At 46.3% G+C, this 23,814-nt stretch overlaps 1 protein-coding gene and 1 pseudogene across 1 annotated transcript in view; one reads left to right on the top strand and one right to left on the bottom strand.

Moving 5' to 3' along the window:
- The window catches only part of LOC123148563 (probable protein phosphatase 2C 37), a 31,586-nt gene extending 26,785 nt beyond the window's left edge, over positions 1-4,801 (top strand). The window contains exon 4 of the mRNA XM_044567999.1: positions 4,479-4,801. Coding sequence (XP_044423934.1) covers positions 4,479-4,801 — 323 coding nt within the window. The remainder of the gene's footprint in view (positions 1-4,478) is intronic.
- Positions 4,802-20,571: 15,770 nt separating this feature from the next.
- Positions 20,572-23,133, bottom strand: LOC123152863 (mitochondrial substrate carrier family protein A-like; annotated as a pseudogene).
- Positions 23,134-23,814: the final 681 nt, after the last annotated feature.

Below are 23,814 nucleotides of genomic sequence, written 5' to 3'. Positions count from 1 at the left end.
CTATCTCTTAGCTTGAGGTACCATTGCCACTTGAAATTGATTTACTACTCATCTTCCAATGATGCTTTTTGATACATCGGTTGTTTGAACCAGTGTTTATTCATCCAGCCAGGCACTACAAAAAGATAAAGCATGGATAACATCTTGGGAATGCAAGAAGGCAAAGGTCAAGAAGGCTTTTGTCCCACGAGACAACAATACCTAAAATGTGACTAGGGCAGTGGCACCAAGTTTAGTATGAAAAATGGAGACCATACATGTACGGATATGAAAGGATCTCAACTACTAGAAATACATGAGCAACAGTGGAGAGAGATATGATATGACTGAGAGGAAGGACAAAATGATATGGGGTGGTGCATGGATATGAATTATGGGTGTGTAACCAGTAAAATGACATATGAGAAACATCCACATAGATCAAGGTCCCTTAAATTTTTAGTTGGGCATGGAATTTTTTTGGAACACCCAACATTTAATAGTACTTCACACTGTGGTGTAATGGTAATCATAACCATATGGGGATAGCTATATCTTTCCCCTTTTGGGGGATTTTATGTAGATGTTAGTTGTCCACAGCTTTGACCATTCACAGTAAAGTCATCTCTGTTGGCACAACGATGGAGATGGTGCTGGCGCTAGTGTGGAAAATAAAGTATCCTCCAATCTCCCCGGCTCGAGTTCTTGAAAATTTTGTTCTGACCAATGGCCTTTTGCTTTGCAGGGTTTATTAACACAATAGTTTCCCATTGTACTTTGGTCATCCAGGCTCGTCTCTATCACGTTGGTGTGACCTCTAGTACTGGCATGAGGCCTGTGAGAAGAAAGTAAATATATGGATGTTTATTTCTCTTGCCACCTCGAATTGTCTACTCTCTCTCTCTCTCTCTCTCTCTCTCTGTGTGTGTGTGCATGAAGGAAATATTGGTTGTCCTTAGCCATACTCCTCAAATCTCTTGTTTTGATGCACTATGACATCATTACCAATTTCCTCATTAGTTTCGTCTGGTTGGGCAAACTAGTGTTGCTGGAGCAATTAGATTGGCAAACATACCATATGTCCGAGATATGTATTTGATGTTACCAAGCGCCGGATCCGGCAAATAACCACCTCCACTGCCCCCACTGCCACAAGACCAGGCGAGATCCACCTCAACTATTTACAATTTTGTGTCGACGCAGTTGTCTGCCGAAGCTCTCACTATCGGTATCATGTTGTTGTCGTCTCAACTCTATCAGGTACCATGGCCACTCACAATGGCTTTACTACTCATCTTCTCATGAAGTTTTTTGATACATCGGTTGACCGTTGTTTATTCATCCAGCCGGGCATTGCAAAAAAGATAAATGTGAAGAACGTCTTTTCCAAGCAAGAAGGCAATAGGTCAAGAAGCCTCTTGTCCCACGACACAACAATACTTAAAACGCGGTCAGGGTAATGAAACCAAGTTCAGTATGAGAGATGGTGACCATACATGGATGGATATGAAAGGATCTCAATGATTGGACATACATGCCAAACAAAGGAGAGAGACATGATACGACTAACAGGCAGGACAAAAAGATATGGGGTGGTGGATTGATATGAACAGTGGGTGTGTAACCAGTGAGGTGACATATGAGACACATCCACATATATCTAGGTCCATTAAATTTGTAGTTGAGCACGAGTAAATTGGTAACACACAACACTTGACATTACTTACTCTTTTTTGGTACACATTGTGGTGTAATTTTAATCTCTCTCTCTATCTCTCTCTCACTCACTCACTCACTCATGTGCATGAAGGAGATATTGGTTGTCCCTTAGCCATGTTCCTCAAATCTATTTTTCTAATGCACAACAACATCAAGTACATTATCAATTTCGCCATTAGTTTCATCAAGTTAGGCTAACTGATGTTGCTGGAGCATTCATATTGCTATACATACCATATGTCGGAGATATGTATTAATTTGATGTTACCAAGCGCCGGATCCGGCGAATAACTGCCTCCATGGCCCCGCCTGGCACTAGATCAGGCGAGATCCACCTCAACTGCTTATAATTTTTGTGCCGACGCACTAGGCTATGGAAGCTCTCATTACGAGTATCTTGTTGTTCTTATCTCGACTCTATCTCTTAGCTTGAGGTACAATGGCCACTCAAAATGTCTTCACTGCTCGTCTTTACATGATTCTTTTTGATACATCAGTTGTCTGAACCGGTCTTTGTTCATCCATCTAGGCATTGCGATAAAGCATGAACAACATCTTGGGGAAGCAAGAAGGCAATAGGTCAAGAAGGCTTCTGTCCAACAACGCAACAAACCGAAAACGTGATCAAGGTAATGGCACCAAGTTTAGTATGAGAGATGGCGACCATACGTGTGCGGGTATGAAAGGATTTGTTTTCTAGACAACAACATGGAAGGATGTATTATAATTTCATATAAGAAGGGTCAAGCGACTACTACAACACCACCAATAGATACAATGACAAAAAGGCAAGAAACTCCATGCTAATCCATGTTATTAAAACCGCGCCTACAACAATCGAAAGAAAGAGAACTCGCGTTGAGCGATCTCCAGCCAAGATGGTGAAGAGAAGGGGCACCGAGCTACCAGACCGCGTCCCTACTGATGCACTAGACAACCAAGACGCGGCAAAGTCCATAGGACTTGGTTGGGCAAATGTACCACTCCAACCATATTTCCTAGGAAGTTGGCTAGTGGGTGGCCGGGCCTAGCCAAACCCGAGGAAGAAGACACGTTAGAAGTCTTGGTTATGGCATACATTGCACCCGGCCCGAAGGCCCATGCCCTAAGAAGCAACCCAAACCCTAAAATTAGACACCTCCAGCTCCAACTCCGATGACTCGCCGTATAGCCAAGGCAGCGCCTTCATGAAGGACACGACGTCGTGACGCCACCGCTACCTGTTCCAACGAACCGAAATAAGGGTTTCCCTTGGTACTTGAGGAGAGACATAGCCAAAGGCCATTGTAGTGCCACCGAGGAGGACATGGCACCTGCGGGCATTGTCGCTGCAAGTATAGGCCAGCCATGCAGGCATTTCGCCCCGGCCCCTGACCAAAATCCAAACCACCGGAGCGGAGATGAGGGGACAAGTCATTGGCTGAGTCCACCACTTCTGGAAAGAAAGCCACACCCATCATCGATGAAGAAAGTGCAACCTAGAGAAGAAGAGAGTAAAACCTTTGAATTTCCAAGTCCTCACGTCCTCCGGGGCAAGTTTCAGCATTGTCCTTTGTGGAGAAATTCTTGGTCCCTAGGATTTCATTCACGGGTGTCATTGGGGAAGAGAGGGTAGAGACAAATAGAGAGATAGAGATATAGAGGAGAGAAAGGAAGAGAATTATTTTCTCGAGGTGGGGAAGGTCGGGTTCAAACATAGCTAAAAATGGAGATGGGGAATGAGTCATGGGGGACTAAGATGGCTCCTTTTATTTTTTTTTGGGATAAGTATCCCTATTTTTCTCAGTCTTCCTTGGGCCTCTGTATATCTCCTGGAGAGTGAGGAATAAAAGAAGTGTTGTCAAATAATGTGAAAAGAGTAGCTTAAAGGGTGCTCATATTTTACACAACCTCTCAAAAAATTTATCAGCCTCCTCTCGATTTTAATTTTTTTCTAGAAGTTTCCAACGCCTTCTGTCAATTTTCCAAATAATCTTAAAAAATACGAAATATTTTCCAAAAATCGAGTTTTCTTTGCAAATTTGAAGATCTATCGGAAATAAAAAATATTTTTGGACAATAACCTGTTTTTGGTCGAATTCGCCCCTCGCAGGCTATTATTTGGCCTGTTGACCCACATAGCGAGCTAGGATGCCTAGCCGGCTCCGAAGCGGTATACACCAATCGGATGATGCGCTGGGGGAGGGAGGGAGGGGAGGGGTGCCACATCGCCTTGATTGAACCATAGCTCTACTTAGTGCAAGTTTCCTAAATATCTAGCATACATGAGTAGTTTGCCTATGGAGATGTTTATTTGTATAAGAATAAAAAACGATGTGTATTATCCATAACACTATAGTAACGTAGAAAATTATTTGAAGGCATTCATAGCTGAAACCAATTGTTACCTTGTGTATAACTAGAATGGCGAAAGATATCATTTATAAAATAATATTTCATTTGGACAATCATGAATTTGTATCATTTTAACAAATTTACATGTAGCAAGGATGTTAACATGTATTGTTGCATTCATATTCCTTATAAAATTCAAATGAATGTTGCTGGATGTGCGTAGAACATTGATGTTTTTATGAAATTTTTATGATCAGATTTCTGTTCTTGGTTTCGATCAATATATGAGAGTTGTTTCCCTTAATAGTTTCTAAAGAGTTATTCCAATTTTTTTATTTATTTTTCACAAGTTCATTCATTTGTACAAGAAGTATACTTTTTGTTTAGTAAATATTTCATTTTATGCTTCTAGAATCTGATTTCATGACAGTGAACTATACTTGCAGGGCACAAGCTCCTTAAGCCTGCAGTTATATGTGAGCCAGATATAACCATGATGACTAGATCAGAGGATGACGACTGCCTGATCCTCACGAGCGATGGCTTGTGGGATGTCATCGAGAACCAGATTGCCTGCAATGCCGTGAGGAACTGCCTAGAATTTGAAAACAAGAACAACCAAGGTGCTCCTAGACGGGGTGCACTGATAAGACAAGAGGAAGAGGTTGGCTGCAACAATACTGCAACCCTCCTAAAGAACATGGCAATCTGCAAGCATAGCCAGGATGACATTAGTGTTGTCGTACTTGATCTGAAGGCGAGAGGTTAGCGAGGAATACTGCATGAGGTCATCATCTCCTTTGCAGCTTAGATTTGATGTGGATAAAACATTGCCATGGTTAGAGATTTATAATAGACATGGATGATTAGAAATGTACAAAAAATGTTGGCTACATATATCTTCATTGCTTAGTGTTCCCATTAGTTTTTTCCGTGGTAGCTTTGTTTGTGGTTTTCACTCAAACCTGCTGAACTCATCTCATACAAGTTTGGTGTTTGCATTTAGCACTCAAGCAAAAATGTGCTTGTGTGTTACACCCACCAGAGCTCTGGTATTACCTGGCTTAGGCCCATTTTTTTGCTTGAGTGGTAACTACAAATTTGAAGCAGGGTGCAGGCCTAATGGGCTAATACGAAACAAGGTAGTTGCTCCACAAAACAAAAACGGAACTACTTTGGATGGTGGAACTCGTTGTTAACGGATACCCCTAGAAAAGCACTGAACTCTCGTGGCGATAAGTAGCGCTAAAGTTTTGGTGAACTTTTTCACAGAGGGACGCTGGGGAGATGATGTACAGTTTATTTTTCATGAGATCTGAATTCCAAAATAAAATATTTTGCAACCTGAGCATCCAAATTATGAACTGGTTCCATCATTGTGTTCCCCGCATTGACATATTTGAAATTAGATCAGATCTTAATAGATTTTGACGAAATCATTTTTGAGCATAATTTTTACTCCAAAAGATAATAAACATGTGCTTCCAATGGTAACAACGTTGTATTTCACACTCAAACATACTTGTACTTCCCATGTGGGTAGTCTACTCGTGCCTAGAGTAAGTTTTGCTCTCTACTTAGTAACTCTACTATGTGACGTTGAAGACACATGTGTGCTTCATGGCCAAGCGCACATGTGCTTTGCATGTTATAGATGCCAAGCACAAATGTGCTGCAGTTTTAACCTATACTCCTGACTTGTAGCAACTTGTACTCCTCAATGCAACATGTACCTAATCAGTTAGTCAATACAACGGAACTGTACTACAAACATGCGAAATTTGGGTACGGGGCTTCTAGGAAAACGTAGAAAGCAATTCATAAGAAAAACAAGGGAGAAAACAACACTTGGCCCCTCTGCGAGCCCCTAGCTTACCCCGTGCTCCACGAGTGACAAGTTCCAAGCGCGCCACCGGTAGCCCAGCAAGGGGATACCCCTGATTAGTTGTTCCCAGGTATCTTGTGTCTAATTCTATGTACCTAAGGGAGTCATTGTCACTAACTTATTTTTCACAACATGCAACCATGCCGCCTCATCATACAACTATGAATAGGATAATGCCCACCTCAACATGCATTCATGCATGGTAAAAGGGCCACCACAACATTCAACCATGCATGAGAAAATGTTTTTCATTTATATTCAATAAATATAGTTACAACTATACATAATCCAATATAATAAGTCATATGACACTACAATTTTCGTTCTCATGTTATCAACTAAAATTTTCATCAACTGCCGCTCTATAGATCATTACAAAGAAATAACACGGGATATCCTCTATTACAAAGAAATTCGTGAACCAACAATGGATCCTTAATTTCCTATTTCATCCCATGGCTGGCAATTTTTGGCAAATCCTTTTCCAACCGCCGCTCTATAGAGAACTTCGTCTCCACTAAACCCACTTATTGTTCCACTTTTCCCTCAAATTAATTAACATGAGCGTCAACTTCATCTCGGCTGCTCGCTATCCATCTCACTCTTCTCGCATGTGGTTCCTCAATCTCGAGGACATGCCATCTCTGTAGCACCCCATGTTGATGGATCACCGTTTCCACTACAAGAGAGCACTGATGGCACATTACGACATTAGATGGCCGCGGTTCCCATCGCCCATGGAGGATTGCCACACCAAGCTTCAGAAGATTATTGTTGCCGCTCTTACCTGAAATGCATTACCTCTTTGGGAACAACAATGACATGCAACAACACGTCGGCCGACTGCATGAATTGACCCCATAACTTCCTTATCCAACCTAGGTTCTAATTCATCTCATTTTCTCTTTATTTTTGTATAATCACAAATCAGTTAAATGAAAAAAATTGGTCTCTACGTTGTGCCTATGTTTTAGTTTGTGTCATCCCAGCGGGTGTGCTTCCATTGTGTTGCTAGCATGTCCCGTGGATCCTCCATGTCGCTTGCTAGGTGTACCACATACTTTGATGGTTCTGCACGTGTTCCTTTACCACGAAGGTGGAGCAGGTGGTGGGTGTGTGGCCAACGTTGGTGGCATATAGCCATATGCATTATGCCTAGGCGCATAGAAACTAACAATGATACATTTTTGTTGTCGCAAGCAATTTCTATCGATGCAAATTCTATTTTTTGGGCATACACTTATAATATTTTAAGCAATGTTTTACAAAATATTGCCGCAGCAGCCGATTCTTCCTCCCTTTTTGTAGCATATTCTTGCACACTTCCAGATGTCCGCCCATCTATGGTCACCGTTGACTTGAAGATAGGTTCATGATGCAGACCAGTCTGAGTGGTGTTATACAAATGTAAATCTTTCTGTAGGTCTTGAGCATAATTTCGTAACTGAGACTTGTAAGATAGATGTATTTCTGCAATATATAAATAAATTAGTGAGTACCACAAATATAGAAGAAACATGTGTAAACGATCATCAGGAACATTTTTAGTGGCAGGAATAAAAACGTCACAACGGCGTGATAGACACGAAAAAGAAATCAAATCAATTTTTGGCATGAGGGGCATTTATATAGGTAGTAAAGGCCAATCAAGAGAACAGAAAAAACAAAAGAATAATTTTCAATAGCCAATAAGCTATCCATTTCTACTAGACGCTCTCTGAGTAGCTAGCAATATTTTTCTCGAATATGCACGAGTGTGCATATCATATATTAAAGAAGAAAGGCAAAAGAATGCCTCCACCATAGTTACATTAGCAACATAACACGCTACTCCTCACGACTTCCCCGCCTTGCTAGCATACTGAAGAAGGGGCTTACATTCCCTTTCAGTAGGCCCACCGACACCCACACCAAACCCTCTAATCTTATACGGCGAAACAGCAACTCAACGGACAACCATGCACCGTCGAAGCCTACGGCATTCATGTGCTTCCAGATCTCCCACATTGTAAGCCCACAGATGGTGCGAAGGTCCTTTATGATCATGTTGTTAGGCCCTTGATCAGCCAAGGGTGAGGGAATCATGTTGGGACGGCACCCACTCAAGCCGCCCCAAAGCCCCACAGATAACAGTCCCATCTTGTCCTTGCAAGCACACACGTGAGTAATAGATGATTAATCGTTTCCTCTTCCTGGTCATGTTGGGACGGCGCCCACTCCGGCCGCCCCAAAAGAGTAGCTTGCAATCAAAAGGGCTTAAACATTCATTTAACAGTTGACACCACTTATCTATGCCAATATAAAAAGACCTAAAGGGGTAGATCAAAACCATCTTGACCGTCAAATCATGTGATCTAGCGGTTTAAATCGCTCCAATGTGGAGCACCAAACATGTTTAACGCTCTAATTATCCACCACTGCAATTGGCTATAAACACGTTTTGACTCAACGCTATCCTCCCATGAAATCTGCAATGTAATTATTATCCTACCATTCCCGCGAAAAAAGTAATTGATATCTTACCAAATACCAACGTTCAACAGATATATCTTACCTAATATAACGTGCAACTAATATCCTACCTAATATAAACGTGTATTGCACGTACATTATTACTAGTATATATGGTGGTCTGCAAACAACCGGCAACGTAACCCACTTATCTCTACTCCTAATGGACGACTTGGTGAATAGTCTGCGCGGTTTTTTTTCGCTGGTTTTTTTTCGTCATCCTCCCACCTCCGTTTTATTTTCGTCATCTTCCCACCACTTTCGTCTGGGTTTTTTCGTCCCCCCTCCCACCACCCCATCGGTTTATTTTTTTCACTATTTCCTTCTAAACAAACACTTTCCTACCGTACAAAAAGGCACAGATCTAACTTTACTAAATTACCCAAATCAAACGATCCATCTCATCAATGCAATTTGCTTTAGGAAACATATAATGGATGTGAAGGAAACAAATAATAGACTATCCAAATCAATCGATCCATCCCATCAATGCAATTTGATTTAGGAAACATATAATAAATTTTAAGGAAACAAATAACAGACTTTAAAGAAAAATCCAATTAACTAATCTCTACTCTGTCCCTCGCTTCCTTTCCCAGCATTGATACAATGGAAGGAATTATAATCAAACGATCCATGTCATCAATGCAATTTGCTTTAGGAAACATATAATGGATGTGAAGGAAACAAATAATAGACTATCCAAATCAATCGATCCATCCCATCAATGCAATTTGATTTAGGAAACATATAATAAATTTGAAGGAAACAAATAACAAACTTTAAAGAAAAATCCAATTAACTAATCTCTACTCTTAAAGACCCCTCGATTGATTTTTGTCCCTCGCTTCCTTTCCCAGCACTGATACAATGGAAGGAATTATAATCCACCTATTTGTTCTCCTATATATCAATGCAGGCAACACAACATAAAGCGGTGACAAAAACACTCACCTCGCACGTCCCCCTGCCTACAATCCTGAGACGCCGCCATCGCTCCAGCCTCCAGCCTCCGCCGTCCTACATCTTGCCCCTCTCCAACCTCAGAGACCTCCGCCACCGCCGCCATCTCGGAACCCCAGTTCAGGGTAGGACTCAGGGAGGGTGTGGCTGTGGACGACGCTGCCGCCGTCGCAGAACCCTAGGGCAGGGCGTGGTCGCGTTGCGGGCAGCGCGAGCGGCCGTGCGTCTCCCCCGTCAGGCTGTCCTTGGCAGGAACTCGGGACCTCCTCCTGATAGAGCCAAGGCTCTCCGAGGTCCAAGTCGCTGTGCGGCGTGCACAGTAATCTCCCCGGCCTACTCTCTCTTCACGTCAATGCTCCTATCCTCCGACCCTCCCCGACCCCTCCCAGCAAGCAACAGAGTCTCTCGGGTTCGAGCTCCACCGGACCGCCGGCGGCGGCGTCCATGTTCGTTGGGCGGTAATGCAACGGGGCAACGCACGTCAATGTTTGTTCCTATCCAAATATTACACGGTCGCATAATTCTTCCCTAACTTGCAGATGCTATCCAGGCCACATTATCCTTCCCTGACATGCATATGCTATCTAAGCATTTGTGTTCTAACAGAAATAAATAACTTTTTTCATTAAATCAATAAGAGCAGCACAAAGTCTAGGTCCCTGTCTCGGTGGCAGACGGAAGGAGGAGAAGGATTGATATGTATGAGAATATTAATATTAAACTCTTAAAGTTAATGTGGCCCCGTTGCAACGCACGGGCGTTCTTCTAGTATGTATAAAGTCTGGATGTACTGTTAGCAAGTCGATCTTCTGTGATCTTGTCGAGCACGACGAGGCCCCATCAGTCGTGGCGGATCAGGTTCTTAGGAGTAGTTTCACGTCTACTTTGGTAGTTGACTTAGAAGCAGCGACGGCGCATATATCTGGCGCTAGCCGGAGCTCGAGGATCTTGAACAAAACAGGATCTAGCTAGCTAAGGCGCATACATACTCACCGGAAAGTAGCTGCCGAGGGGCGGAGCGGCGACGGCGCATGCATCTAGCGCTAACAGGAGCCCTAAAATCTTGAACAAAACGAGATCTAGCTAGCTAGGGCGCACACATACTCACCGGTCAGTAGTTGCAGAGGTGACGAGGGGTGCTCCAACACTTCCCTGGCGGCGACGTCCTCCAAGGCTGCCCTTGCGGCGAGGTCCCGCGCCTGGATGAGTGTGCGGGACCCAGACTCTGGCCAGCTGAACTCAGCGCCACCGATGGAGGACCCTCGCGTGGGTCCTGACTGCGGCAGTGGAATGGAACCTTGATGCGTGGTCAGGGCCCTCGCGCCGGTCGGTGTACGCCGGCGTCGCCCACCGCGGCTGCTAGCACAGGTTGTTCAGACTGAGCTTGTACATCATCGATCGCGTCGCGTAAGAGCGGGCTGGATCAGAAACAGGAAACGGGATTGATGCTGGGAAGGGAAGGGTTTCCTCGGGGCTTCGATCTGATCTGCGCGCGGCTGCGTTTCGGCCGGCCTCGTGTGCACTAATTGGAGGCGCCAGCAAGCACTACTGCGTTTCTTTCTTTCTTTGGATTTGGAAGTCTGCTGACAGCTTTGCAGAGGGTGCTGTTCACTGTTAAACGCATGTTGGGCGCTGTCAATTCCAATTAATGCCGTGAAACTGGAAGGTTTTTATTTCTGTCGTTTCCCATTTTTTATGCTTTCTTTTAACACTCCCCAAATACGTACCTCAGTTCAGCTTGGGAAATTTTAAAATTTCGAGATTTCAATGAACATGTTTGTTTGGGACATGGTTCGACACACGCACCCGTTGTGAATAGTAAATTCAGAAATAAAATATGTACTGACTTTTTTCCAAAAAATCTGAATTTTTTTTCCGCATACATGATCTACCACTCTACTCGCATATGAAATTTCAGAAACAAATGACACCCACTGGATTCAGTGGCGTCCCTACACATAACCGGAGGGTTCAGTGGCGTCCCTAAATTACTGAGGTGCCCACACACCTTATCCACGTGCTACACATAATCTGAGGGTTCAGTGGCATCCCTAAATTACGTCGAGGAAGGAGATGTCTCCAACGGTGGCGGCAATATGGCCAATGGCTTTCGTGTCGACGTCGGAGCTTGTGCACTGTTTTGACAAATATGTGATGCAAACTTTTTTAGAAATTTGTGATTAACATTTTTTAAGTACACGATGAATATTTTTTAAATACAAATAACTTTCTTTAAATACACAGTGAATATGTTTTGATTCGGGCGCCGAGATCCCCGCCGCCACCTTCGCCTGCACCCGCCCGGGCTTTGCCGATGGCCGTCTCTGGTGGCGGCGAGGGAGGGAAGGGGGACGAGGTGAGGCGGCGCGATGAAAGATCAGATCGCCCCCGATGCGGCCGGGAGGCAACACGAGGGCCACATGGGAGCGAGGGCGTCATCGGCTATGTCAGTTTGATCAATCAGTAATCAAGTTTTTTCCACAAAAGAAAAGAAAATAATAAATGAAAGATACTTCCTCCATCCCATAATATAAGAGCATTTTTCACAGTAGAGTAGTGTAAATAACACTTATATTATGGGCCGGGGGGAGTCGAAGATAATGATGCTAAAATATTAAAAATGAGTAGAAATTAATTACGAGTAATAAATGGATAAACATGTGTCTGTTGCCTGCCGCCGTGTAGCCACAAGACTGGTTCGCTCCGAAAGACCGGATTTCTTTTCTTCTTCATCCCCCAGCTTTACTCCGCCCCTTATGTGTTCGTTTCTTTCCTACAAGTCTTGCTTGGTAGCGAATTCTCTGCTGCTTTAGGGCCCTAGCCTATTCTAATCAATATGCTCCCTTCAGTGATCGTCGATCTGTAGTTATGGCCAACACGGATGTCAACAATGTTCCCGCCGCCGGCAAGTGGGGAGCCGCCCCCACCATGGCCTCCGTGGAAGGCGAGGCGTAGTCCCCACCGCCCTCGTCCGGGTACAACACATCGTCGGAGTCGGAGGGGTTTCTGACAGGCACCGAGGAAGGGGATGGATCGGGTGTGGTGCTGGCGCCCCTGCTACGGTGCTGCCAGCTGAAGCGGCGGCGGCGGCAGTGTGGTCCCTCTCTTTTCGGTCCGCGTCGGAGTGGGGGATGGATCCGCGAAAGGGTATGGAGGACGCCATATCGCTGCGCCCGGGCCGATAGCTACCCCATGAACTTCTTTGCCGTGTTCGACGGCCACGGCGACCCCCAGGTAACCTTCCAAGCCACCTCCAGGTCTAATGGTCGGCACCATCCACGCTCTTTCCGCTACACCTTTGATTTGCTTGCTACATCGTGGTGCAGTGTCGGCCCTGTGCAGGGACCAGATGCACGTCATACTTGTGGAGGAGCTGGTAGGCATGGTAACAGACTACCCGAAGGAGCACCCGGAAAAGGCTGACAAGGCGGAGCGTCATGCGTGGGAGGCGGCGCTGAAGCGGGATGGGGCAGTCGGCATCGGGATGGCCCATCATGGGGTCCACCCACCATCGTGGTGGAGCTCCGGGTGCGCGCCAGAAACCTCGTCGCCACCTGTGGAGACTCCCACGCCATGCTCTGCCGCGCTGGTAACGCCTAGCCACACTCCGAGAACCACAAGGTGAGATTAATTGCGTCATGCGTATTGCCTTTCTCTCCTTTGGTATCGTCTGGCTATACGAATTTGAGCTTGATGCATAGATCTAGCTAGAGCCGCTGGTTGGGATGGTAGCGGGAGAAGAAGTGTGCACCCCCGCAGACGGGCAGCTGCGCATCTGCGGAATGCTTGCCATGTCGTGTGGTTTGGATACAAGTTGTTCCGAGGCACACTCATACAACAAGTACTCCCTCTGGAAGAAAAGATAAAAGTCATTTAGATCTCTTATATTTATTTACGGAAAGAAAGAAGTATTGCCTAAGCCTGGCATGGGACGACCTTGCGACCACAGTCAGAAATCGTTGCAATCAGGAACGGGCCGAGCGACCACAGACAGACAAGAGACAACAATCAATCTCAGACAGGGACCTCAGAGAGACTCACAGAAGAGCAAAAAATAACAACGGGAACTTACACATATCATGAGGCCTAGAGTGGACACGGTACTCTCTAGAAACGCCACGTCCGCTACACATATCACCGTAGACGATGGACAGCCAAAGCGGCCGGCCGTACCTCGGTGAAATAATTCCGGCGCCCCAGATCAGATCCCTGGGAACACACGTCAGGCCCGAACCGCCCGTCGTACCTTCATGAACTCGTAGACCCAGGCGTGCGCGGTCATGCCTCAGATCGGCCCCGGGCCAGAGCACAGCGGAGAAACTTTTAACGACCCGCGGGCCGCCGCTAAGCAAGCTAATCTCTATCTCCGAACGACCACAGTTCCGTTAAATAAAAGGTGATTGTCAATGAGACCGGTGGAGGATTTAGCAAACCTTGGGGTCAGGGTCAGATTTACCTATACTTTAGATACATCCCTACACGTTTTGTTTGCATGCATTAACATTGGCTTTGTACATATCTATCTTATACAATATACAAAGAAACGAAAGTATGTGTTGAACACTTTTTAACAAATATGTGATCCAAATTTTCTTCCAGAAATATGCAATGAACATGTTTTTTGCAAATATGTGATGAACATTTTTTTAGAAATATGTGATGGACAGTTTTTCAGGTACACGGTGAATATTTCAAGATACGCGTGCTCGATCCGTGCGTTTCTTTATACACAAAACTGCTTCAGGAATGCTGCAGTCTTCCTCCTCTGCTGCTTCGGTCTTCCTCTACAAAAATTAAGCGGAAGTACAGCTGAGCGCTCATGTCTTCCTCTGTAGTTATGGTCAGCGCCGCCGGCGAGTCGGGAGCCAACCCTGCCGTGGCCTTGGAGGAAGGTGAGGTCCAGTCCTCACCTCTCTTGTCCGGGTACTACGCATCTTTGGAGGAGTCAGAGGGTTACGTTATGGGCCTAGAGGAAGGGGAGAGCTCCCACATGGTGGCGGTGCAGGAGTCGGCGCTGTGCAGGAACAGATGCGCGCCATCATGGTGGAGGAGCTGGCCGGCCTAGGAAATGACGAAGAGGTGGAGTGTCGTACGTGGGATGCGGTGCTGAACCGGAGCTTCGAGCTGGTGTATGCACTGTTCACTACCGGACTCGCGGGCTATGCCTACGGCCACGGGCCGTCAGCATAGATCTATGCCTACGGCTGCCGTCAGCATAGATCTATGCCTACGGCTGCCGTCGGCATAGCCCCGTCGGCGTAGATGTCGTCAGCGTAGTTTGTCAGACCGTCGGCATAGTATAGCCGTCGGCATAGGGGCCTATGCCGACGGCCTGCCGTCAGCCGTCGGCATAGTATAGCCGTCGGCAGTGTTTTTCGTCTGACGGCAACGGACGGCGCCGTCAAAAGCGCTGACGAATCACGCAATGCCACGTCGCAGGGCTATGCCTACAGCAAAGCCGTAGGCATAGATGAATCTATGCCGACGGCTTTGCCGACGGCATATCTCTGCCACGTGGCAGCTCATGGTTGCTCCTGGCTGAGTACTAAGCCTACGGCAAAGCTGTAGGCATAGATGATCTATGCCGATGGCTTTGCCAAAGCGGTAGGCAAAGTCCTCGGCCAGGAGCTACCACATGAATAAATAAGACAAGTGATATTGCAAAAACTGAATAAAAGAAACTATATTCATAATAACTGAAGCATTGCAATTATTTGGCCTGAATAATAAACAATAGACTTTATTAATATGAATGTCAACTACAAGCATTCAGGAATTACACTTAGAGGAAAAGGAAATAAAAGAAGAAAGGAAAAGTCCTAAACTAAACCTATACTAAACTATCTACTTCATCTTCTGCTTCTTTCTTCTAGTTCATCAACCTGCAAAACAAGAAACAACAAATAGGAAAAACTTGATTAAGGTTAAAATGTAGCATTCCCCTTAGGGAAATGCCTTTGCCGTAGGAGCTAGCACTTAGGAGTTTGGAAACATTAGTCAAACCCCAATCAGATTAAGTTGATAAAAGAAACATTAGAAGAGAGCCAACACTGCATAAATGGAGGCAATGAAATAGTAACCAGCAAGGCCAAAAGGAACAGGTTCAATTGGCAGTAAGGAATAACCCAATAGAGAAGTAAAGCCAGCAAAGTATAGATCAAAGCTAGACCCAAAGATCAACTCAAATTAGCACTAACTCCATGATTAGGGGATCCCTCGATTAAGCTTGGGTTAGTTTTCAGATGAAATCCAACTAACCCACTACTAGCCAACTAACCCAGAGGTAGGGTTTGAAGTAGGGATTGTCCTCACGCAACCTAGTAGTGCTAGGACTATTGCATCATTGGATCAAGTAGTGCAGCATCTACTGTTAAGTAATGATGAGAGCCTCAGGACACCATCATTGGCATGGCAAGATTAAGGAGCACCTGTTCTTATCAGTGAGAGTGTGAGAGAGAGAAAGAAAGTGAAGACACCAGTGTAGCATCTGTTCAAATCGGATTTAAGAGAGAGGGAATTGGCAAGGAAAGATACAGTCCATAACCTGTAAGAATAAATAGGCCATTGATAGCACATTTACTAAACATCTGTCGTAAGCAGAAGTGCAGAAAACATACACCCACTTATCCATGGGTACTATTCTGTATATAGGTACACAAGCACAACACAAGGACCTGGTATAGATAGGAGTATAAGTATGCATCTAAATCATCTGAAACATCTGAAATAGCTAAAGCAAAGAAAGAGTTAACACTACATGCAACCATGAGGACTATATCCTGTACAATATACAAGTAAACCACCAGTAGATGATGTACTAAACCATACAAGAAATACCAATACATGGTATTTAGATAAAGACTAGTATATATCAAACACACATACCAGCTTGAAAGAGAAAATATAATTTTATACTACTACATGAGCAAATCATGAACTACACAGAGTAATTGCAGTAAAGAGATGAATCAGTATATGTTGATCAATAAGAACGTTACAGCTATATAAAAATGAAGGACTATATCCTTTATAAGATAACAAAGAAACAGTAGCACTTGTACATATGAATAAATAGAACCAACAGCCAACTAATAAAGAAACTAGCATGTGCTATATGACAGGAACAATAACATCTATAAGACCAAGATAACTGCAGTGATAGACCAACAGTAACATAGAATTTCTTGTAATCAGTCCATAGACATGAACTAGAACTAGAATATGAACATGTAAAGCAGCAGGAGCATAAGTAGACCAAAGTCTACATTGCCAAATCCATAAAGATAGCACAGTAATCAATTGAGGTAATAATAGGTGAGCCAACGTTCACCAAGCACTAACAGGACACGCGGAGCAGCATCAAATCGACCATGACATGCCCGAAGAGAGTAGTACGAGCAGGGGAGCAGAGGGATTGAGGAGCTTACCATAAGCAACGCCACCACCATGGTTGCGGTGTGGCCAAATCACCGTCGTCACACGATGGCAGGCAATAAGGTAGTCGAGGCTGACGGGTCTGGGGCAGTAGCACCACAGGCAAAACCCAGGAGGCGCTGGTGCACAAGGAGGCACGGGAGGTGGCGCAGGTGACTAGATCCACGAGCAAGAGCACGCCGACAACAAACCTCTCCCCACCACTGAAACCCTAGAGAGGGAGAACTGATGGGGGCAACCACGAGCGGCAGGGAGAAGCGAATCGAATGAGTAGAGGAGGTAGAGCGGCTCAACGGGGAGCCCTGGGTAGCTAGCTCAGCGACAGAGCTCGCCGGAGTAGGCTGGAATCGGCCGGCGCCCGAGGCGGCGATGTGAGGCGATGAAAGAGAGAAGGGGATCGAGAGATAGGGGCTCGGGATCGAGAGAGAGAGGGGCTGGGGATTGAGAGAGAGGGGCTCGGGATCGAGAGAGAGGGGCTCGGGAGCTCGCTGGTGCCTGACCCGCCGCCCGCTGGCCTTGCCGTCGCCGAGGTGAGGTGGCGGCCGAAACCCTAGCTAGCACGGGGGACGATGGAGGGCGGGAGCGCCGATTCTGGACGGAGGATAAGGAGGCGTGGAGCTTGGGGAGCTCGGGGGGAGTGCTTCCCGTCGCCGGAGCTCACCGGAATAGGCCGGCGTGGGTGGTGGCGGCGGCGAGGGAGAGGGGTTCGTGGGGGAGAGAGGAGCGAGGTCGCGAGACAGAGAGGGAGGAGGCGTTCGGTGGAGTTGGGTGGGCTCTATCTCGTGGGCTCTTTTTTTTCTCCTTTTCTCTAGATGGATGGATGGATGGCTGGATGGATGTGGGGTGGAGAGCTAGATGGATGGATATGCGCCACGTCATCGATCCGTGGCACAAACGTTTCCACCAATAGGAATCAAGCTCATGCAATTGTGCTCTCCCTTTTGTTTTTCTTCTAAATTTTTTTACTCTCTTGTACCGCTGAAGGAGGGAAAGTGCTAACCGCGTCCACGCCGGTGAAGGGTCTGGCGTCCTCTGGCCTTGCCGCCATCGGAGCAGTGCTAGAGGTGGAGGCCACCGAAACCATAGCCACGAGGTAGGGTTTTGGGTGGATGGAAGGAGCGGATCCTGACGCATGGATGGACACGGCAGGACGAGGTCCGATGGACCCGGCTGTCGGCGATCTATGAGGGGAGAGGAGGATCACAGCGGCATGCTGGATCCAGCCACTTGTAAACTGCACCATCTTCGAGTTAGTATCTGACTATCGAGAGGGAACGTGTCCGGTTTATGAAGGAAGTGTGTTGCCCGTTGCTCCATTGACCTCGAAACTTCCCGTGCTCTTAAAGGGGGGCATTTCATGACACGTTCCCGGACATGGCATTTTTTGGGACCGTCTGGAATATTTGAGGCATCTACTGCATCTGTAGGGCTTTAATGTGGAAAATTGCAGATCTGCACGGCGGCCACCTGAAATGATGTCAATAAGTGGTTTGTAAATCATATATGATGTCTTTGCAGTATGCGTAGGCCTAATGCAACCAAAGGAGGAGGAGCCATACCACTAGGGGGCAAATGTACCTTGGCGGCATTCGGAAATCCTCGGGACCTCGCACGGTGTCGTCATATGGCCCTTGTAAGGTGTGGTAAAAATTTGAGCGTGTTTCGCAGAAGTCTGACCAGCGGCCACTTGTAAACCGCACCATCTTTAAGTTAGTATCTTGCTATAGAGAGATAATGTTTCGGTTTGTGAAGGAACTGCGCTGCCCGTTGCTCCGTTGACCTCGAAAATTTTCATGCTCTCAAAGGGGGCCATTTCATGACACGTGCCAGGACATGGCATTTTTCGGGCACGCCTGGAATATTTGAGACATTTACTGCATCCGTAGGGTTTCAATGCGGGAAATCACATATCTGCACAACGGCCACCTGAAATGATGTCCATAAGTGGTTTCTAAAATCATATATGATGTCTTTGCAGTATGCATCGGCCTAGTGCAACCAAAGGAGGAGCAACCCCACCACGGGGAGAGGCGAATGTACCTCGACGAGATGTCAGATCTAGCCGTAAAAATCCATGAAAAATCATACGATGCCGGAAATCCTCGGGACCTGGCACGATGTCGTCATATGGCCCTTGTAAGGTGTGGTAAAAATTTGAGCGCGTTTCACAAAAGTCTGACCGGCGACCACTTGTAAACTGCACCATCTTCGAGTTAGTATCTTGCTATAGAGAGAGAATGTTTCGGTTTGCGAAGGAACTGCGCTGCCTGTTGCTCCGTTGACCTCAAAAATTCTCATGCTCTCAAAGGGGGCCATTTCATGACACGTGCCAGGACATGGCATTTTTCGGGCTTGCCTGGATTATTTGAGACATTTACCACATCCGTAGGGTTTCAATGCGGGGAATTGCAGATCTGCACGACGGCCACCTGAAATGATGTCCAGAAGTGGTTTGTAAAATCATATATGATGTCTTGCAGCATGCATAGGCCTAGTGCAACCAAAGAAGGAGGAGCCCCACAACCGGGGGGGGGGGGGCGAATGTACCTTGGTGGCATGCCAGATCAAGCCATAAAAATCTGTGAAAAATCATACGATTGCGGAAATCCTCGGGACCCGGCACAGTGTCTTCATATGATCCTTGTAGGGTGTGGTAAAAGTTTGAGCGCGTTTCGCAGAAGCCTGACCGGAGGCCGCTTGTAAACTGCAGCATCTCCGAGTTAGTATCTAGCTATCGAGAGAGAACGTGTCTGGTTTGTGAATGAAATGTGTTTCCCGTTCCTCCATTGGCTATTTCAACCCTCCATCGCACTTGTATACATATATTAAGACACAATGCAAGTTTGGGTACCATTGATACCCCCAAGGCCCCCGACCGACCTAATCCTAGCCCGGTTGACCCGAAGATCTAGGCCTTTGACTTTCACCGGACGGCCTTTGACCAATGTACTTTTCCACTTGGCTGTGATAGGTCAGCCCATAGGAACATTTCAAAACAAGGTCTGGGCCCAACACACCAGCGAACCCCCCTCGTGTCGACCCGATGCGGCCATTCCCCCCCCCCCCCTGCAAGTGCCGGCGGCAGCACCTTTCGTGAAGGGTGTCACACTCCGGAGCCGCATGTCGTTTGTTTGCACCTGACAGCACACTTCCAGACATGTAAGAGGACCTGGCGCAAGATTTGATGGCGTAGCTAGCCCCCAAAGGCCCTCGACCACACTCATAGACATGCGAAGAACAATCCATGGTGGGGGATTTTTTCACATACTCCTGCATCTTACAAAAATATAAGAAATTGCCACACATATTATATCATATGTGTCTGCACTGTGTAAAAATCTCATGAATTGATTACGCTCAAGTGTTCAGGAATATTCATGCAACGCCAAAACCGCAGAAGGATTACTTCGATTGCATCGCCGTTCATGAGGGTGAACCTCACACTGGAGCCGCGTATTGCCTCTTTAGACATGGCACCACATCTTTCGGCATGTATGAGGACTCGGTCAGCCGAACCGGTCCCCGGTCAGCCGAACCCTGGACAAGTTGACTCGGAAATCTACGCCTTTGACTTTCACCGGACGAGCTTTGACCAATGGACGTTTTCACCTAGTTGTGATAGGTAGGCCCATAGGAACACTTGAGAACAAGGTCTGGGACAAACCCACCATAAGATTCCCTTCGTGTCAACCCGACATGGCCGTTTCCTCCCCCCAAGTGACAGCGGCATCGGCGTCCATGAAGGGTCACACTCCTGAGCCAGTTGCCTTTGCACCCGCCACCACAGTCCTTGAAACAATCTGATGAAGCAAACATGATTTAAGTTTGTTCAAATTTGAAACATAGTATAACACATAATCCTTTCAAGATTCTGATAAAAAACCATATAAATTTTGTCAAAATCAATCCAAGTATCAATTACTTATGATTTTAATAAAGCAGAAGGACCTACATGCAAAAGTATAGGAGGCCACATTTCTAACATACTCAAAAACAAAAACAAACTGGATATTCATAATCTATGGAAAATTCTACCCTAAATCGATGTATAATTTGTGTATGTTTAAGTTTAGATAAGTTAGATTTAAATTAAACAAAATTTAACTTAAAAATAAAAATAATTTAAAATAAAAACAAATAAAATCTATGCCTACGGCATGGCCGTAGGCATAGTTCTCGGCCAGGGGCTGCCAGGAGGCGCCACGTGTCGGGGTTATGCCTACGGCAAGGCCGTAGGCATAGATGGAAAACTATGCCTACGGCTTTGCCGTCGGCATAGCTCTGCCACATGGAAGCTCCTACTAAAAAAATATAGATAATATCTATGCCGACGGCCGCCGTCAGGGACGTCGACATAGATTTGACGGCGTCAGCCCGCCGTTTGTCCCTGGGCCACCAGGGCCACATCTATGCCGACGGCCTAACTATGCCTACGGCCACCGTAGGCATAGATCGATATATGCCGACGGCCTAACTATGCCTACGGCCCCGACAAAAAGCCGTCGGCATAGATAAGGCCGTAGGCATATAGGATTATTCCGGTAGTGGTTGATGGGGCTGACGAAGAGGCGGACGCACTGCCTTGGTGGCGCTTCTGGCCCGCGGCAGCATCCTGTTGGCAAACTGCAGCGACTCCCGTGCCGTGCTCTGCTGCGCCGGTGATGCCATCCCGTTTTCTGAGGACCACAAGGTGATATTAATCGCGTCATGCACATTGTCTTTTTCTCCTATGGACAAATTTTGAGCGTGATGAGGCGTGGATATGGTTGGAGCGGGCGGACGAGAGGGCGCGTGTTAAGGCAGCCGGAGGCAAAGTGCGGCGCTCCAACGACGGGTATGTGTGGGATTGGGGGGCTTGCCATGTCGCGGGCTTCAGGTACGAACGTATTACTATTGCATCAAAGGCCTGTAGTTTGTTTGGTTCTTATGCACACGTTTTGAAATACGCAGTAAACATTTTTGAAGCACATGATCAACATCAAATATGTGTTGAACACTTTCTCAAATAGAAGATGAACATTTATCAAATATGCGTTGAACACTTTTTCAATTATCTGTTGAACACCTTTTCAAGTACATGATGAACACTTTTCTGAATAGATGATGAATATTTTTTTTGTATACGCGATGAACTTTTTTTCCATAGGAATGTGGCGCAAAAACACTACACGCCGGAACCTTTTTCGTCTTCATCCTGCAGCCTTCCGCGTGGCAAAACTTTGCCGTGTGGTGGCCACTTGGCCCTCGGCAAATAGTTCCTTTGCCGAGTGTTGCCTTTTTGACGAGGCCTACTCTCGGCATTAATATGTGTTTGCCGAGAGTCACGCTCGGCATCTCTTACTTTTCTGAGTGCCTGTGGTTTGGCTCCCGGCGAAGACCATCACACCCGGTGTATACAAAATTTCCAATAGTGAGTACTGAACTTTTTGTATCGCTCGTATGAATAGAAGCTGATGGCGGAATAAGGAAATCGATGTACAATGTTCACAATATTGCCTTTCAAATATGCCCAAACACTTCTTGTTGAACAATCCACGAAGCCGCGTGCCATATACTACCCTCCCTTAGAGCTGCAGCATCTGAATGTATACCTGCCACCTGTCGGATCAGTATGCCACAAGCTCATACAGCAAACTTTATCATCAACATATGGGTTATGTGACAAAAGAAATACTGTATTCAAGAACATTTTTAAGAGATTGCAATTTTGTAGCTATGAATAGCGTATGGCACATACAATAAATCCACAGCCAAGCTTTAAGTTTGGACGGTGATTGGACAATACATGTGCAGAGTGTTGTCAATTAACAACAACAATAATAGGCCATGACTGTCAACCAGAGATATATTGTTTGGGCAATCAGTTCATAGCAATGGAAGAATATATATATATATATATATATATATATATATATATATATATATATATATATATATATATATATATATATATATCGCATTCAGGGAACTAAGTTGATATTATCAGCATCCGACTCCGTTAAAGAATCTATATACGTGCATTGTGAAGCCAGAAGGAGCATAGCAGCAGCACGAAATAGAAGAAAAATATTCCTTCACGCTCACAATCTGTGCACACGAGAACGCGGAAGATAAAAGAGGGAGTGGAAAGCCTATTACCTGTAAGAGGATGGAGAGTGGGCGAGGATCCAGATGCAGGTCTTGCTGACCACGTCGGCGAGGTGCGTAACGGTGCCGATGTGGCGCTGCTGCTGCTCCTAGCGGCGGGACGCCGATACGGCACCACGGACGTCGAGGGCCAGGCCGCCCACCAGCACCGCCGTCTGCATCGGTGGACAGGGAGGGAGGGAGGGACCGGGGGGATTGTGGTGGGTGGTGGTGGAGGCCTCACGTGTGCGTGCTCGGAGTTCTTAGCAGCGACGGCGAGGGTGACCTGCAGGAGGCACTGAAGGATGACGAGGGGGCGGCGAAGGACCAGACGGTGGCGACGGCGGCCATCTAGGGCAACAGGGGAGTCTGTCGCTTGCTAGGTGGGTTGGCGGGTTCGCAGTTAGGGTTCCTAAGAGGGCGCCACCGCCGTCTGAAACCCTTATCGGGGGGTGGGGTGGGGGGACGGGGAGGAGTCTATCAGGGAGGAGGAATCTCACGGAGTCGGCCGCGCCGTCGCAGAAGATAGAGGAGAGGCGAGGAAGGGACAGGAATGAAGGACGAAGGCGGGGGGCGACGGAGGATCACCTCCCACAACCACGAAAAAGATCGAGGGGGGAGTTGGATCGTATGATTTTGTTAGGCGCGTTTTTTTTTGGTGTGGTGAGAGATGAGACGAAAAAACCCAGACGAAAGTGGGGGACGAAAAATAACCATGCAATCCTATCAACTGGGACATTAGGAGTGGAGATTACTGCTTATTTCCTTATTTATCGCGATGCTTTAATTACACATTATTTCCTTATTTTTTTTGGAGTAGAAGTTTTGGGAAGAAGACATAAATGACGATATAGACTCCACTT

Source organism: Triticum aestivum, chromosome 7A (genome assembly GCF_018294505.1).
Source record: "Triticum aestivum cultivar Chinese Spring chromosome 7A, IWGSC CS RefSeq v2.1, whole genome shotgun sequence".
NCBI classification, from domain to species: Eukaryota; Viridiplantae; Streptophyta; class Magnoliopsida; order Poales; family Poaceae; genus Triticum; species Triticum aestivum.
Note: the sequence above shows the minus strand (reverse complement) of the source record. Positions and strands in the feature narration are given on the sequence as shown.